This window comes from Zootermopsis nevadensis, unplaced genomic scaffold, assembly GCF_977971745.1.
Source record: "Zootermopsis nevadensis isolate Lab colony 2312 unplaced genomic scaffold, Znev_1.0 Znev_ptg000061l, whole genome shotgun sequence".
Classification (NCBI taxonomy): domain Eukaryota; kingdom Metazoa; phylum Arthropoda; class Insecta; order Blattodea; family Termopsidae; genus Zootermopsis; species Zootermopsis nevadensis.
Window position 1 is genome coordinate 11,853,198 of NW_028259192.1, and position 19,183 is coordinate 11,872,380.

At 37.6% G+C, this 19,183-nt stretch overlaps 1 protein-coding gene across 16 annotated transcripts in view; it reads right to left on the reverse strand.

Moving 5' to 3' along the window:
- Liprin-alpha (PTPRF interacting protein alpha) overlaps positions 1 to 19,183 on the reverse strand; it is a 234,072-nt gene that overhangs the window by 44,268 nt on the left and 170,621 nt on the right. For 15 of the 16 annotated variants that reach the window (XM_087340501.1, XM_087340499.1, XM_087340500.1 and 12 more), the window contains exons 2-6: positions 17,402 to 17,503; positions 10,357 to 10,521; positions 6,246 to 6,320; positions 4,339 to 4,479; positions 2,669 to 2,746 (exon numbers count right to left, since the gene is read on the reverse strand). In XM_087340501.1, coding sequence (XP_087196627.1) covers positions 2,669 to 2,746; positions 4,339 to 4,479; positions 6,246 to 6,320; positions 10,357 to 10,521; positions 17,402 to 17,503 — 561 coding nt within the window. The remainder of the gene's footprint in view (positions 1 to 2,668; positions 2,747 to 4,338; positions 4,480 to 6,245; positions 6,321 to 10,356; positions 10,522 to 17,401; positions 17,504 to 19,183) is intronic. The other variant, XM_087340498.1, reaches the window with a different exon arrangement.

Sequence of the window (19,183 nt, forward strand, 5' to 3'; positions counted from 1 at the left end):
ATGAGACCATATTCAATCAACCTGCACCTCAGAATCCTACTTTTACCATAACCAGTGGATGCAAGTACCCGAAGTAATCTAAAAGAACACTTTCAGGATTAGGTACTTTGTATCAATTAATGCTAGAAAAATGAGTATAAATCCTAAATTTAATTATCTACTGTTTTGAAGTTGCATTACACTTTTGCAGGCTATTTTTGTTTCAGTGTACTGCACTGTTACCATTGAAATTAATATAACATAGGAATGAAAATTACAAAAAATCTGTGTCAACCTTCATTAAAAAAAACACACACTAAACATTATTCAGAAAATAGAAAATTTCCACAGGCTCTGATTTTGTTTATATTTAATTTTCTCTTATATTAACCTAACCTCAAACTGGTAGCTACGGAAAACTCATGTCTTAATCTATTGATAAGAAAACATTTATACTATCCTACTCAAACAACAGCAAATTCTTAGACACTTTAATTTTATTTTAATTTGATTTAATGTTTCACATAAGTCTTTATGTCCACTTTGAAAAAAAAAGTACATGCATTCTTTGTGATCTTATTTCATGGTACATAACTAACAAAACAGTCACTGCTATTTTGTCTAAAACAGAATCAATCAAATGAGAGCTACATAAAAATTAAAAGACAAAAAAATGCAAATAACATGTACATTTTGTTTACTTCTACTGGAGATCATTCTTATGAAATCAATATCTAAAATAATATAAATTAATACTCTCATTATACTGCAACATGCTACATTTAGCACATATCACATTAATTGTTATCATTTCAAAATATAATTTGATGTTCCAAGACGAACACACGTGTGAGCAAATACAAGTTAGAAATACTTACTTCAAAACACCATTATGCCACGGGGCAGTAGATTTATCGTGTCCCTGAGCACCATGCTGTCACGGAAGTATTATAGTTTCAGAACTTGAGGACACGATAAACCTCCTGCTCGGTATAATCTTTAAAATGCAACTACTATAATTACAATATATTTGGACACTTTAGATCAAAGGATCGCAAGCAAATATTATTGGCTCATTTATCATATGTATGTGGTATATGTTTATAAGTAAAGCTCAAATAAAAAAAATATCAATAAAGCAATTTACTACTGCACCCTGAAACTGACATTATTAGGAGGAAATACAATATTAATGAAATCAACATTTTTCCTGAAGAGCAAGCAAAAGGTAAACTTCGCCAATTACAACACTTACAGGGATGCAGTACTTTTGGTTATGTGTCATAGCTCCTCTCTGCCCCTGTTATCCTTTACCTTGATCAGTACATCAATCTACAATCTATGATGCAAAACTGAGCAAAGTAACAATGAAAACAATTTCTGCTACATATTGCATGATATTTTGGCTCCCTTAATGATAATCTGAGTCACTGTTGTCATTATTTTGTTCATGATAATTGTAACGCTTCCATTACTATACAATAAATGCACTGTCAGTTATTACATGACACTTATTGACAAATCACCATACTGAGAACATTCTAAAATAAAAATAAAAAATCTAACCTGTTTCATTGCTTGCACACTTATACAGTTTATGAATAAATTCTACATGTGCATATTATCCACAGATGCCTTTAAGTTCTGAGTTTTAAACTGAGTCAGTATGGAAGATAAAGATAGGTTAAATACTGGTTAAAAGAATGACCAATTAATTGTTAAGGCTGTTCAGTTTATGGATTAAAATTATTCATATTTAAGTGGGCATAATTTTGTCTGTAGAATGACTAAACTATATCAAAAATTAAAAAATTTAAAATCCACAGAGGATAAACATCTGAATAACACAATAGAAAAACAATGCTTCTAATTTCTATATAATTGTTATGAACAATTTTAACAATAAATACTAAAAATGCGTTACGTAGTACAGAATGATTCAAAACTATAATGACTAAATAAATTCCACACTGTTTAACACAATATAAAATGTTCCAAGTTGCTTGCAATAATGTTTCCAGTTTTGCTTGCAGAATTAGAATGGAACTGTTAATGGCAATACAAGTTTTAATCCTAAAAGTTATAAAAAATCCTACAAGAAAGGTAGATTACAGGTCCTGTATGCCAACTATCAACTACCTGGAATACAGAAACTGATTTCTGCACTGCATCTATTTCAAAACTTGTAGTTGACAATAAAACAACCAGGAATAAACACAAGAGAAGATTTAAATAAGACACAAAAATTGCCTATTATGTCTATATGAGCAGATTTCTTTTCACACAATTTAGTGCACAGAGACGTGTCTCACAATAATTCACTCTCTCAAATAATTGCAGACATATTACAAGACTAATAACATAAATATGAATAAAATGTGTCAGATGGATTACAGGTTATGTTTCTCAAAAAGTACAAAGTGGTCAGCCATTTTGGTATGGAGGCACTATGCACAATAATAAAATAATAATAAAATAAACTCTGTAATATATGTTAGATGGTCTCTAAGAATAAAATTAGAAACTAAAATACTACATCAAACTAAATTATTTTATTTGCAAATACAGCATGGAACCAAGAAGAAGTGACAAAGTTGCTTGAAGTTGACCCCATATTGTATATGATGCAATATAAATGGAATAAAGTAGTTAGTCTCTACCAGTGTATATTGTGTTGTGTGGGGCTCACCTGCTTATCTACTGTGTTCTGGAGCTCAAGAACTCGTGCCACATCAGAGTCAGGTTCGATGGCACCATTAGACAGACGCTGCGTGCATGAAACAAGGTGCAATGTCACACTCATCACAACACTCCCAGGCACGCACAAGAACAAAAACAAAGTTAAAAAGAAGTGAACAAACAAACACTACTGTGTAATTAAAAATGTCAGCCAATTCAATAATACTGCTATAATAATAAATAATGTATGACCCTAAATGCCACTTCACTTACTTGCCTGCATTTGAAAATAGTAATAATAACAAGAACAATCTTAAAATCTCCATTTCAAGAAACAAATTTGAACACAACAGAAAAGACAATGTTGAAGAAAGTGTTTACTGTTTCAGGATTACTATACTATTATATTGTTCTCCATTCTGCCAGAAAAGTTCTGTATTTACATAAACTACACCATTCTATTACAAGATATACATTTTCTTTCTGGGTTCACTTCATCACTCACCATTTATGAGAGTTACATATTAAATAACTGATCCATAATGAATTTCCTGTATATCATTCCCTTATATTAACCTAAAGGTATTTGCGTCACAGAGTACTTCACTACTGTTTACTGCTCAAATAATGTATATAAAGCTGATAACAGATATTTATAAAGTCTAACAGACTTCTGATACAAAAACTATCTATTACTTTGCATTCTATTTCAGATTTTTAGAGAAGTCTTAGTTTACTGTACCAGTACACATTTATTAGGTGATCAACTCGATATATCTTAGTGTGGAGAGTGAGCTGCATGACCCACTGTTATGTGTGGCAGAATTCTCAACTGTGTTTACACCTATTAAATTAAGCTATTTTATTAGGCAACAAATGTCAACAGGAATATTTTAACCTGGTAATATGAATTAAAGTGGATTAACATGTGCAGAAAACATTTTTCATAATATTTATTCTGAAATACAATTTTATTCCATCACCATCACTCATTTCATGTCTATTCACTCTCAGACACTTCCACTTTTCCTTTAGGAAATGGAATAATGTATTTCAAAATAAATATTTTTATTTTAGAATGTACAGAAGCTACTTGCTTCCTGTATTTTTTAGAACATTATATATAAAAGAATTAAATTTAAAAGTAGAGATAGTTAAAATGAAACATATTTTCCAATTTAATTTATTTAAATACAAACTTATTACCAGAGTTTTAAGAATTGGAATACAAATCTAATACAAAGAATGTCATGAGGCAACAATTATTTTAGTATGGTTATATTATGGTTGTTGTTACTATTACTTAATATTATTAGAATTAAATTATAATCCACTTTAATATGTAACTTGCTTTCAATATAGATTCTCATTAAAACAGATCCTAAAGGATGGGCAATGTTTGAAGTGCACAAATATATTCAGATTCACATTGGAAATAAAATCAAAACTGTAACTTACATTTATTAAATATAATTCTAGAGCATATAAGGACATTTTAATGTCGTGATCAGCTTAAGTAGTTTCTTTACTACAAAAACAAAGAGTAAAGTATAAGCTTTCACAAAGAAGTCACCAAACGTGCCAATGTGCTATAGTTACCTCTTGCTATTCCAGCACCTGTTAAATACAATATAGAGGATATGATAAGAAGTCATGGCTAATCACCTGCAATTATGTTACCTTAGGTAATGGGGTGTGTGTTGTGCCTTGGTCCCCACTCTTCATATCCTCTGACGGATCCTGCTGACCATTTTCTTTTGGTTTGCTGCTCACCATGTCATCCCCTGTTGGAATGATGCGACCTACTTTGTACTGTTGTAACTGTAAGAGTCCAATCAAATCCATATTACCATCATTGTAAAATTAATGCTGTAAAAATTAAATTACTGAGTGCAATGAAAGTGTGGACATGAACAGGCCAGGTGTTCAACAAGTAAGTAAAGAAATATATTTAATGAAAAATAAACATATTTCATTTCAAGAAAGTTTGGATACATGAAGAATATACTGAATTAATCACTCTAATAGCTTAAATACATCTAGTTTGTCTAATGAAAATAACACGCAAAAGAGAAACATTAGAAGATCTTACAAGATACAATTAAGCTAGAAGAATGAGCAATGAGTTTGTTGCAAAAGTAAACTAAATCAGCAGAGAACTCATTTGAGAACCTCTTACTAGGTGTTCCCATGCTATAACAATGCTAATCATCATGACTACTAACTGCTGAGCAACAGAAAGTGGAATCAATGATGTGTGAGACAGCTGGAGACATGATGATAGATCCAAAAATAATGGTGTCAAAAACAGTGAATCACAGATTCAGAAGATAACATATTCAGGGCCCGATGTAATTACTTGTACACAAACTCTATTCAGATATCATCTTCACACCATTGCCACATTTTAAAGTATTAAGTTACAACCCACATTTCATGCATATTGCGTACGTGAGTTCATGATCTATCTTAATGAAATACATGGAGACATAGTTACCAACTCTGTGAAGAAATATTTGCAATTAGGTTTGCAACAGGCGTATTCCCAACAAACAAAGAAACAAAGAAACAAACATCAATACCAATGAGATAAACAAAATTGCAAGCCATGTTGTATTTGGAAAATATCTGTATTCTATTACACTACACCTTTGCACAATGTTATTCTGTGGAATAATTTCAGTATCTCTTCAGTTAACAAAAAATGAAAGTGACAGTAGTAATACTCAATTTGCAGATGACGGGTATGAATGGTGGGTCAGAAGGAACAGTAAGGGAAGTTTTCAAGGTCATTGCACAATACTGTACTGTTGTGGCAGGATCAAGTAAAACCATAAAAAACTTGAATGAAAAAAGAATCCTTGTAAAAGTGAGGCACCATAAAGTACTTTTTAAAATCTTATGATTAAAATTAAGTAAATTTCTCTGAGTCAGAATTGTAGGATATCTAGAATGAGACGTAGCAAAGACAATTAATGCAGGTCCTCTGACACTCAATTTCAAATGGCACACCTTTTTGTACTTCTATAATTACACATATTTGCAATTTAACACGTTTTTAAGTCATATTAATAAATTCATAAATGCTAATAAGATTTACAAAAGATATGGAAATAACATATCTATACAATAATAAGAAAACACCAAAATGTCTGAAAACTGAATGAATTCCAAAGCTACTCTTAACAATATAAACCCAGGAGTATAAAATGCCTGGATCATGCAACAAAACATTGGAAGGAGCAGCTTTTAATACTTCTGACTGGAATAGAAGTATTGCCTCGATCTGTATTAACAGGCAAGTCCACTTTAGTAACATGGCAGTTCCAAAAAAATATTTTCAGGTACATTTCCAGAAGTGGCAGTATCACTAATATTGGGATACTCAGTACCTGGAGATTTCTTTCAAGGAAATAAATTCCATTAATGTGTAAGAACTTGCAATTTGTGCATTATGGGACCAGTCTCAGGACTTCTGATAGGCTCTTGTAGATTTTAGTTGTTTTTCTTCTTCACCATTTAACTTCCGATAATGAAGTGTCTAACGTCTAACCAGAAGGCAACAAATTCCAATAGTATCAACTCACTTCATCTTTGGTTGTTGTAAGGTCCTCTTCTAAGGTTGCTACTCTTTCCAGTGCCACCCGTAATCGCTCTCTCACCTGCAGAAGAGCAAGTGTAGAATACAATAAACTTGATACACTTAAAACATGGAAATAAATCCAACACTCCTTACCTATACCACATACAGCATAATGTTCTATATTTGTATTTAAAGGTAACCAATTTGAAACTCAGATTACCAGCATATTTTGACAGATGTCTTTCATGAACGCTATCTGGAAAGACTAAGGAATATGAAATATAGTCAAAGTCAGGTATCACAAAGGAACTGCACTGCACACTATGCTACTGACTATGACAACACAAAATGGAGAGGAATATTGCAGGGAAATAGAATACTTTTAAAATGTATCTCAACTTAGAAGATAAACATTTTCTAACTGAAATATATGTAGATGTTCCACGTAAATAAAAATCAAGAACACAAACGAACACATTCATCCAACACATACGAAATGTTTATTAATGTACTGGAAAGGGGTTATGAAACTAAGACTCGCCCTATTTGAAACAATAACAAATGATTTGTTGCATGTAACACAAACAGATTTGTAACAATAAGTGTGCAAAAAATGAACACGGCCTACACAACATAGCCTAGAAAAACGCAAAAAAATCTGAAAATATGTTTATCGAAGTTGGGGTACACTTACATATTTACGCTTCCCGTTCTAAACACGAAACTTTAATTACACACTGATTCACAGTTCATTTGACACAACAAAAACAAGTCATATCGGCAGGCAGTAATCATCTAAACATCCACCCACAGTCGTCTCCACGACTCTTTACAAAATCCGAAACTTACAACTGTAAAAGAAAATCCCACACTGCAGATTGAATTATTGCCAGTGGAAAGGCCAACTTCTTCGGAAGTGATGAAAAGAACACAAGTACGGGACAGCTAATTCAATTATTGGTGAGATGCGAGAGAAAAGCGCCTCTCTAAGAGAATTGTGTTCCACGGGAAAACGTTCAAGCGTATGAGGAAATCAGAACCATGATAGATGGTACAAATTTCATAGTTGAGAAGGTTCCGCTGTGAGGATTTCAAATGATCAAAGCAAGATGCTATCTACCAGAACAGCCAACTGTTTGTAAAATCCATTCTGTAAGGCAAACTTAGAATATATGGAATCACCCTATACATTTTTGTTTTCAGGTACCCGCAGCTGGAGTTTAATGTATCTGCAACTTCGGCTTTCGGGGACAAACAGCGTCAACTGTTGAAGGCCTGCCAACAATTCAGCACACGTTACAATTTCCATTTTCAGCGCTGGGAATGTGTGGCGAAATGAAATCGAGGCGTCTTATTCCCGAAAGTCGCCTTACACATCAATCAATAAGCGTATACAACACACGTGTATTCTCGGGTATTTTAAGAATATTATAATTCCACAATTAATGATCTGTCATCACTTTGAATCAAGAAAAAGTTTATAGTTTTATATCCTTATAAATGTCAACAGAACAAGGAACAGGGTAAATCAAAATATTAAATCTTTAAAAGGCTCACTTAACAATAATGATACCACGTCACAGTTACGACATTTGTCGAAACTTTGTTGTGTGTTCGTGAATATAGGCACGCGCTCTTTCGACTATGTTTGCAGACACTTCGGCAGCGTTGCAACTGTTTGGAACTGCAGCTTCTATATATCAGTCTTAAATTCGTCAAGTGTGTGTACCTGTCCTGTAGACCATTCCCTTATGGTAGCCCCAGGGAAAGAAATCGGGGAGGGGGGACACTGGAGATCTTGGGGGCCTGAGTCTTTGGAGATTAGACGATCGCGGAAGAACTCCCGCAAGAATGTATTGGTTAAATTAGACGTGGAGCGTGGCTCCGTCTTGCTAAAGATAACAATCGCATTCATCCACGTGAAGGGGTGCAATGAACTGTGTGATGATAATGATATACCTGTGGAGGCTCGCGTTACCATCAACTGTTTCCTCAGAGAAAATGAGACACCACACGCCGACGAGACAGAACCATATTCCAAATATATCTCCCCTGAAACATTTCTTGTACATCTGCATACTTCGGAGTGTGAAATAATACTCAATTTGGAAGATCCACTATGCCCAGGAAAACAACCGCCAATGCCGCTGCAGACAAAGCGTCACTGGCGCTGGATAAAATACAGCACTACTGTTGGCGACTCAGTCATAGCAGCACACAGGTGGTACAAATTACCGGAAGAAAGGAAATTGAACACGTCTCTTTCATGACTTCTAAACCAACCTGTGATTTAAACCCTCAAAGCTGGGCAGAGTAAAAATATATCATTTTACTGGTAGTGCTTGCATTATCTCGGCTAGATCCAGGTAATGGAACGTATACATTCTCTGAGGAGCTCCTACAACGTCCTCCTTCAAGTAGTGTCCTATCGCCGGAGGCCATGACTTATCTGCTCCAACGACAGCGAGGAAACACTCAAGTTAAGTGTAGATTACACTCCAGATACAAAATAAAGCTTTGAAAATGAAGGGATCAAAAAGTCGATTTTGGCGGTCTTTATAGCAGAGGGAATAACGAAGGCAAATTTCTTTAACATTTCATTCGCCACAAAAGGAAACATACACACACAAAAAACAGTAACACACGTCTCTTAAGGACATTTCATAATGATTATTTCTCGATATGATATATGAAACATAAATGTAAAGATTGGTTAGTTTTAAGGGATCCATCCTGTTGTGTGTTGATCGTTTGGTTGACAGTCCGCCTGCACAACGTTGTCAATCGATTATTTGATTATTATAAGCTACTAGGCCTATTACAAATATACAATCGGAAGATAACCACAACTAGTGAACTGAAATAATTTCGAAGGAAGTGGTAGTGGCTTACTCGACAGTGCTAACCCACATTTGTTCGGAGGAACAATCAGATTAATGTCGGCGACTCTCAAATATCATCTACATGACTGCCGCTACACCAGCCTGTCACGTAAATAAATTACCAAAGAAACTGAAATAAATGTCTTTTGAAAAGATATCCGATGTGATCCAGTCGTGCTGAAAGATTTAGTCAAAACATGATAACAAAGGTAATAACGGCCCCTAGCATTACGGTAAGATAATTTACAGGTTTGTACCACCTTCTTAGCCAACACAATACTGAATATTCATTATAGAATGGCAACACATTGCCTCAACAGATTTTAAATGTACTAATGAGCCAGAAATCCCAATCTTTATTGTGAATAACCAGCAATAGGCGTGTCTTTGTCAAACCGTTTGTAACACGAGGCCGGCCAGCAACATTCACGAGTCCTCTACGAGAAGTTTATACTGTATACAAGGGCTACATAAACGTCTCGCACTTTGGGCATAATTTGTCTAAGTACTTAAATCATTCGATAGAACAACCACATCAAGATAACATAAACATCCATTTATTACTTAAAGACCTTACCTTAGTTAGGGCAACCAATAAGAACAGACCACCAAACCCTGGCAAATATAATCTGACGCGTCACTGCTTTTATAGGGATATAATGATGATTTACATGTTAGCTAGTGCGCCTGAAGTCACCACAAAATCGCTCCCAATAAAATGTATCTCGAGTAGCCAATGAAGGAGGTTGCAAGATACATAATGATTTCATCACGTAAATTTAGTAATATGATCCACCACAAAATACATTTAGTATATTGTGGAACGGTCATTTGCCTCGTAATTTATGTATTAACTGTCCACCTGATGGCAGTTCACCTGAACCAAAACATGACTGATTTTCAAACAGCCCGTTATTTAAGAGACAGAAGGTTAGAAATACGATCATTACACAAGAAACAGAAATTGTATAAAGAAGTGACGAAGAAACGGAGAAAAGGCACGTGCGACAAATGCGGGGTGATAGCTGGCAGATAAAGAAAGCTGAGGTGGGAAAAACGCGTACAGGCCCAAGGATGGGCATCGGAGAAGAAACTGGGTAGATGATACGGGCCAAAACATGGCGTCCTGAGGACTACTAGAGGAGAATGAGACAAGCCACATGGCAAATGGGAATAGGAAGGCGGCGACATCGCTGCAAATCCGATACTACAGAACCTATTAATAAGACTTACCTTCTCGTCGAGCGCCTTGTGGTGTTCGAAGAGGCTCTTGAGAGCCTTGAGCACCTCGACTTCACTGGAGACACCGGACTGAGCTGCCGCCTGTCGCTTCACAACCGTCATCCTCAGCGACCGCTCGTGGCGAGACACGAGACACTCCAAGTGTTCCAGCAGAAGCTGCAAGAGGTAGCGACTGTTACAGTTCACCAGAAAGTTTCTTGGCGCAATGCCTCAGAAATGTAAAACTAATAACAGAAATAACTTAAACACAGACAGAATATGATATAGTTATGTTTTTTTTGTAGCAAGCGGCGAAACACGCAAGTTACAGAAAACTGTGTCGCGTGATTGTATAAATCAGTAGTTTTGTATAAAACAGTAACGGGGATTCAGTTTGTTTACTGGTTGCAGTAGGCCTCGGCCTACTGAAGCAGTGGTTCGTTTCTGAGAAAAGACATCCGTGCAGACAGTTTAGCAAGACTACTGAAAAAAGTTGAGCTTCTGGAAAGAAACTAGTCACTGGTAATGTGATTTGGCTCTTCCAGTACCACAACGGAACAAACGGCCAACCTCTGCAACGAAAATACCCAAAGCCCCCGTCGTAAAAACCAGCTGGTTGCTTTTCTGATACCAAAGGATAACGTTCCGCCTTCCCACACCGCATTTCTAACAGCGCTACTCCTAGCCAAAACAAATACCAGTGCTGGAACATAACGTTCCTTGCCTGGTTTGTTTCCACGTGATAGTCACGCTCCCCCAACAAAAATCTCATTTTGAATTATTTGAAAACATTCAGAGCAATGTGAGAACATTAAAATAATTTTCGGAAAATGATTTCCAGTAATTCTTTTCAGGCATAGCACAAATTTTCAAATACGTGTTTTAAGTCACAAAACACGTATGCAGTTTGACAATATATTATTATTTCATGGAATCTGGTAGAAGTTTACAAGGTTTCAAATGTCCTTGTTGCCTCCATCATCAAGGCGACGAGACTCATAAACGGGGATAGATGGAAGAAAGGAGTGGCCGGGGTTAATCTGGTTCGGGATAGGCGGGCTCTTGTGAAGACGGTAACGTACCTTCGGGTTTGAAAAAAAGCCCGGGAATTTGCCTACTAGCCGAGTGACTGTTTATCTTCACAAGGATTCTCCTCCATGGAGTTTATTAGTAAAGATAATTTTGATATTCGGTATCTTTCGACGTTTCAGTAGAGCTCCGATCTGGCAATTGTCGCTAAGTCATTCATAAGATTCGGAGGAGAAATCTGTGTATGAGGGTCACCATAGCAACCACTGGGCAAAAGAGCCAAGTAACATCGAGATTCGTGGATAAAATGGGCTGAAAAGCTAATCGACAAATTTGTAACTTAATTTCATAGCTGCAACAGAAAGCATAAACATCTTCAGTTCACCGAAGCCGGATATCACATCGTACTCTTGAGAACTGCTGACCCATTCATTACACTACATTTTCTCACTTGTTTCTTCAGCAAATATGAACTCCGAACTACTTTTACAGCAACGCCACACCTGACAAAATTAACGCGTAATCACACGAGTTTCCCCTTCATTGCCAAATCCATTACTTCAACAATTCAAGCGAGATAATTACCGATTAGTACTGATATCATAAGCACGGTGACATGTACCATGGCGCTAACGCGATATATGAGACAGATGAGCTCTATAATTACTGTCACATGACGACATGGTTTTTTTTTATAATTTAATATAATGATGCGCGGCGTATTTATAGGAAATTTACAATAAGAGACAGGCAACACAGTTAGATAAATGGTAAATACGAAACTCTGGAACATCGCAGACATCAACTTTCATTTTAACGCTTCAAATCTCGTAGTCTAGCAGATACAGGATCTCTGAATTCATTACGCCCTCAAAAATTATGACCTCTAGCTATTTACGTAACCTCAAAATACCGAGCAGCAACAGAGTTGGTAAATCTGAAGATACAAAAGTATTGCATAATTGGTAAGTACGCTGTTATCCATCACAAGACACAATTGAAGCCTGTTAGCTGTAATGGTTTTTTAGATAGTTCATTCAACCACACATACGAGGTGAGATCGGAAAGTTTCGAGACTGCGCCTATAAAAACCCGTACACTTATCTCACGTATTAAATTCATCCATCACCCTCGAAGTAGTTCCCCTGGGAGTGAACACAACTATCCCAGCGCCGCTGCCAAATCTGGAAGCATCCCTGGAAATCTTTCTTTGTCAGCCTGTCAAGCACCATCTGCGATTCTGCCTGAATCTCTTCTATCGTCTCAAATCTCCTTCCCTTTAGCTGAATTTTCATCTTTGGGAAGAGGAAGAAGTCACACGGAGCTAAATCCGGCGACTAAGGAGGGTGCGGGATGACGGCCATGGTGTTTGAGGCCAAAAACTGCCGAACTTTGAGGGCGGTGTGCGCTGGCGCGTTGTCATGATGCAGCAGCCAGTTGTGGTTGTGCCACTTTGCCGGCCGCTTCCGTCTCACATCTTCACGCAACCGCCTCAGGACCCCACAGTAAAATTCAGCATTGACCGTCTGACCTGCAGGAAGAAACTCCCTATGGACGATCCCCTCCTGGTCGAAAAAACAGATTAGCATTGACTTCACATTGCTCTTGACCTGTCTTGCCTTCTTCGGTCGTGGTGACGATGGGCTCTTCCATTGTGAAGATTGCTGCTTCGTTTCCGGATCGTACCCGTAAACCCAGTTTTCATCACCTGTGATAACCTTAGAAAGGAAGTTGGGGTCGGTTCTTGCAAGATCTTTGAGCTCCTGACAAACGAGAAGTCGATTCTGCTTCTGGTCCTCAAGACAGGATGCGTCGCATGATGAGTTCTTCCTTTAGAATCAGCTGACAGGTCCCATAGCCTATCCCAACAATGTCGCACAAGTCGTTGATGGTACGACGTCGATCTTCGTGAATGGCCTGCCGAATCTTCGTAACATTTTCGGGCGTTGTGCTCGAAGATGGTCGTCCAGAACGCTCGTCATCATCGACAGAGGTTCGGCCATTTTTAAAACGTGAATGCCACACAAACGTTTGCGGACTCCCCAAATGCTTGCTTTAGCATTTCATAGGTTTCCGTAGCCGTTTTGGCGAGTCTTTGGCAAAATTTGATGCACACGCCATTCCGAAATCGCAGGAGGGTCGGTGTAATGCACTACCAAAACGCCCGTAACTAAGAAACAAATGCTAATTCGATGATGCCGGCTGGCACACTGATTCACTATGAATGTAGGCCGCACCCCCTAGCGGTAGAAGCTCGTACTACATCTGGTTCGCCCTCTATTGACACAGTCTTGAAACTTTCCGATCGCACCTCGTACGTGCATGATATACTATATGCAAGGTTTGGCTTCTATACGTAAAGGAATGGCAGCATCATCTGAATATTTTTTACGCCCTTCTATAGTACAACACTTCAGAATCCCACATTATGGGCTCTGGTATCGCTCCCATCTGAGACGTTTCTATGGGTAGGATGTTGGTATTATCGATGACAGAGAATTAAATACGCATTTCCTCGATTTTAAAATTTCTGAAATCGGAGTGCGTCTTACATCTGGTGGCGTCTAATAATCGATGCAGGAAAATTATACTGTGTGACTAACACGCAAGGAAAATCTTCATAACATTAGTCATGGGAAACTAAACACAAAGACAGCAACAAAGAAGATTTCGAAAATATTAGTACAACAAAGTTTTGTGTTTAAATATTGACAGTCTCTATTGTAATATTCGTATTTTCCTTAAACACTATTACTAAATTAAAGGTGCGTCTTATAATCGATGACGTCTTAAAACCGAGAAAATATGATAGCAGGAAGATGATCTGAACAATTAGATCAAAATTTATTAGCGGGAGGCCAAAGACGTACGTACCATAAACCGGTGTCCTTTTAGACAACAGAATAGGACAAAAATATGTTGTTCACGAATTCAAATTTTGAGACAAACGGAGGACCCCAGACATTACCAACAAAGTAACCAAAGTAACTAATTAATCAACTACAGACAGGAAAATTCCTAAGCGTGCATATTAAGCTGCTCAATAAATTTCCAACTGTTACATAATAAGTTAATAGTCATCACCACAGCCAATCCATGAGCTCCATTCTGAATTAAATTCAATGCAATTAAATGTTTCATAATCCCAATTCGTACTAATAATACACCAATTTGAACTTTCTCGATTTATTTACAACAGCATAAATATAATTCCGAAATATAAACCAAGTAAAATATCATGTTTTCTGCTTGAACGTTAAAGTTCATCATCAAATTATACGTTCCACTAACGCATTCGATCTCTTTCAGATTTCAAGATGCGCCTAATACTGACTGTTCAGGGACCCACATTTCATTCATATGCATATATAGACCATCAAACGAGACGCTAAAAAATACATTTTAGGAAAAGTGAGTTTTCATGTCAGTGCGAATTTAGTCCGGTCCCTTCGGACGCTGGAATCATAATACTTGCGAATGCTTGACGTAACAGCTGAAGGCTACAAAATATAATATTGGAACACACATTAACCTGGAAGAAAGCTTCAACAGGAGCGCATTGGAGCAGCACGCCGTGAAAGAAATTACATATATCATAAATGGCCGTCTTTACACAACAATGTTCTTACATTGACTCATGTAGTAAAACCTAATTTATCATGTATCGAAACAACGCGTCCCACACGAGTTTAGAGCCGTATTAACTACCAGGTTAAGGGATGACACAAAGCACTCACTCAAATGGAAAGTTCCCAAAGTGGGAGATTTTAAAATCACCGAATTGGAACACAATTACAGCTAATAACAAGGTTACAAAGAAAATCAAACGCCCTGCAGCTGAATATCTGCAAATACGGCGCAAAAGTGAAGTTGTCTTTGTGTTTAAGCGCCACGTCACGAAAAAGTGTTGAGAAGTGAACGTACAGCTCCATATATTCCTAAAATCGGAGCTAGATATTAAGTGGTTAGCTTCAAGGGCCGGCCGCCTTAAACCCGTGGAAAAAGTCGCCAGTACCAACGGGGCTGGGTAAACCTGACTGCCGACATGAAAGCGGCGGCGAACACAAAATTTCTTACCTCTGTCGGAAATCCAACCCTGATCGTCTAGCCAATCACTTTATTACTCTAATCCCCGCCCCTCTTAACAACACTAATCACAAGAAACTTGAAGACGGTGTGAGTATTACAATGTCTCAAGAGTCTGAGATTTGAAATTCTCATTGAGGCGATGTCGATTGTGGTTTTATGGGTTGTGGCGGCCATGAAGTCCTGAAGGCGGTGACCAACGAACATGTTTCCTGTTTCAATAAAGCCAGATCAAGACCAACTAGTGTCCAAATTGTAAGCTTGGAAACCAATGCACGCACGCACACACTAACCTACAAATAACCTGAACAAACATGGTAGCTGCTGACCGTAATTAGACGTCTGCAGGGGTTCAGTCTGAAATCCAATCGAACAGATCTCTGCCAATTAGCGGCTTGCCTCCTGCAGTGCCTCGCCTTGTGACGTCACGGCGAAACTGACGTGATCAGGAAAACTCCGCAGACAACCAAAACCCGTCTCTTGGACAGAAATGTAAAGTCAAGGGGCTGTAGATCTAGTTCCGACGTATGCAACAAAACGTGACAGCATCGTGCTATTGCTTGGAACAGACCTATTGTTAATAAAGTCTTCCCGGGCCATCAGCCGTGTTAGATGGTGTGGCTCGAGCCACACAGCAAACAACCTTGAAAATGAAGAGAGATGGTCCTCGAAACGTCGGCGATTAATCAATATCTAACACGGCTGATAGTACGAGAAGACTTTATTAATGAATGCCGCCGTGAAAGCTTCACATCATAGACCTATTGTTCTTTACTGTTGGAAAAGGCACGCAAAAATGCAAAAGGGAATAACTACCGCCATACCGCAATATCTTATACTTTCACTTAATTTATTTCGTGTTATCTCCTTCTAACAGCTGCATAATGATAGCAGCACTTGTAGAATAGAGTATTTCCATTCAGTACGTCCATCTTCAAAATCGAATGCATTTCCGTTAAATTTTATATGGGAAACACTTTTATCTGGAACGACACACTAAAACATTTCCAGTCCTAACCTTAAACCTTTAACAAATTTCTCAAGATTGTCTAATGCAGGGAATTGAAGTCTTATAAATCTTGTACTGCTGATAAGTTAGGTACTGGGAGTCTACAAAAGTCGAACAGAATAGAATTTCGCTAGAGGTTAGACCGTTGGGCTGTGTTCAGATGATTACAGAATTGACTCCTATTCCAGTTAGTACTTTTTGTTGCTTGTAAGAGCTCCTATTATTATTATTTATGCACGAATAACTTATTGTTTACATACACAAAGTTTGTTAGTACCAGCCTAAAAAAATCAAATCCTGCCAACGTTTGTAACTGTTACTACTAAACAATAGTTCATACACAATTTATGCATATGTTTACAATACTTCTTACATCAAATTTCATAATCCTAGGCCCAAAGTTTCATTACTTATTACTATCACACAGAAAAATATAACACATTTTAAAATCGCTGCCATATTGTTTCACATTTAAAAATGAATAAATGTCATCGTATGACCTCTGAAACGTTGGTAAACATCTACTATACTACACGGCGCAACAACCCAGAAGACAGAAATCTTCATACTCACCGCTGTGAAAACCTCATCGCCCTGATGACGGAGGCAGTATGACCTCTGAAACGTTGATAAACATCTACCAGACTACACAGCGCAACAACCCAGAAGACAGAAATCTTCAATTTCTTGAATACTTAAGCTACTATAAGCTTCTGAAGAAAGGGTTCGATCCATCAACTGATCTACGGACATGGATCTTAAGGAAGAAAAGTGAGGATACAGACTTCATTCGGCTGGCTTTGTACACGGTTCAGCTGCGGATTCTTGCGAATACATCAACGAAACTTCAGGTTACTTTAGTGGGAAATTTATTGACCAACTGAAAGGCTTTCTCTCTTCTCAGAGACGGGTAGGACGTTGCTTTCCACTTACCCGAGTATTGTTGCGTTCTGCCTTGAGCTCTGCGATTTCCTCCTCCCGCTCCAGCAGGTGTTCCCGCGCCTGGTTCAGTTCCTTGGTCAGCGTCGCGAACTCCTGCAGAACAGAACACTTGCATTTACACAAGGAACGTTTCGAATTGTAAATCGGCATACTTCGCAGATGACATTAAATGACAGTGTACAGGGCTTTGCTGTTCTCCTTTACAACAAAGAACATAGTCAGAATTTGCCAACGCGCCCTCGTACGGTTTTGCGTGTTTTCCGCGTAATCATGTTTGCCAAAACGAAGAAGAATTATATTATTTATACAAGTGGAAGTATGAAAGCAGTGAATAAAGAAAAAATAAAATAAAAAACTTATAAATACAAAAAAATCACAATAAACCTACAAGCTGTTACAATTGCATACATAGATTAATCAGATATACACTAATTTCAACTTTACCAATCATTTAGAAGAAAAAATTATATTTCGAGAACACGAAGAAATGTCCTACATCGATAAACATAGACTTTCTGTGGCGATGTCTACATTTCTGCGCAACGAACAAGCTTGAAATTGGTGAAATCAATACAATCGTTAGGCGATGTCCGGATACACATCCAATTCACGCATCGTCTCCCCCGAACCAACATAAATTCACACTCCTCCCCGCAGTTCAGGCAACGCAAAGGCACGCAGTAATAACCAAGGGCAATGGCGTGGAGGCGAAGAGGACTGTTTAAGTCGATAAGAGCGAGGTTGATATTTCTTGTCTCGAAACTCTTTCGGAAAGTACGTGGCGTTGGCACATAACAACCAGATTTCTTCTAATGGCAGCAAAATACTCTCAGACCCATAAGCATCTTATTAATACGTTTTCTAGCTCTGGCATGCAGGGCCCTTAACATTCTATGAAGTAAAGAAGCAATTCGTATACTGGTCGCGGGGCAAGGGGTTAGGAAATGCCTTTGCATCGGGAATGCCGCACAAAGAGCGATTAAGCTGCAATCCATTATGCATAAAATTCCGGCAATGCCCGGAGAGGAAAATGTCTCACATCTTTGATGCACTACATAGATATACCTCTATGTTCGAGGGACGGAAAATCAGTAACCGCCCTACTTCGATGTCTTATTATGAAAATGTTAACATAATTCTTGTAATGCCGAAGTGTTTATGCATTATAAAATGAATCGTATACTTCCTACCTTAATACTGATATCATTTCTAGCCGTGTTTAAAAATCAAAAGACACGGATGCTTCTGCATTACCGCCTGTCAGCAGATCTCTGAACAATGAACTTACAATTTTCAGTTTATTACTGAATTGATTTTTGTGACATTAATTACTCAATTTCGTTATGGTCCATTTAACGATACTAAATAGTATTAAATAGTATCGAACGACACGATTAATGAAAAATTAATTGAAAACTAAATGAAAGGAGGCGATTATGACTTAATCAGAGGTATTATCTTGGCATTTGCCTGGACAGACTGAAGACAACTACGAAAATTTTTTAGCCAAGATAGTTATTGGCCCGAGGTTTGAATCCAAAACCACCAAAATAGGAAACAGAAGCGACTAAAAAGCTAAAGACATTTAATATAAAAACAATTAATTAAAACTACAACCAAAGAATAATACTATAAATAAAATTTTACACGATAATCGGGGGCTTTCGGGATATGACGGAACGCTAATTACTCAAAAGCCAAGTTCGGCAAATCATGACTAGAAGGCAGCCAACGACTGCCGATTTTAAAGAGACTTCTGTGAAGGAAGGTGGG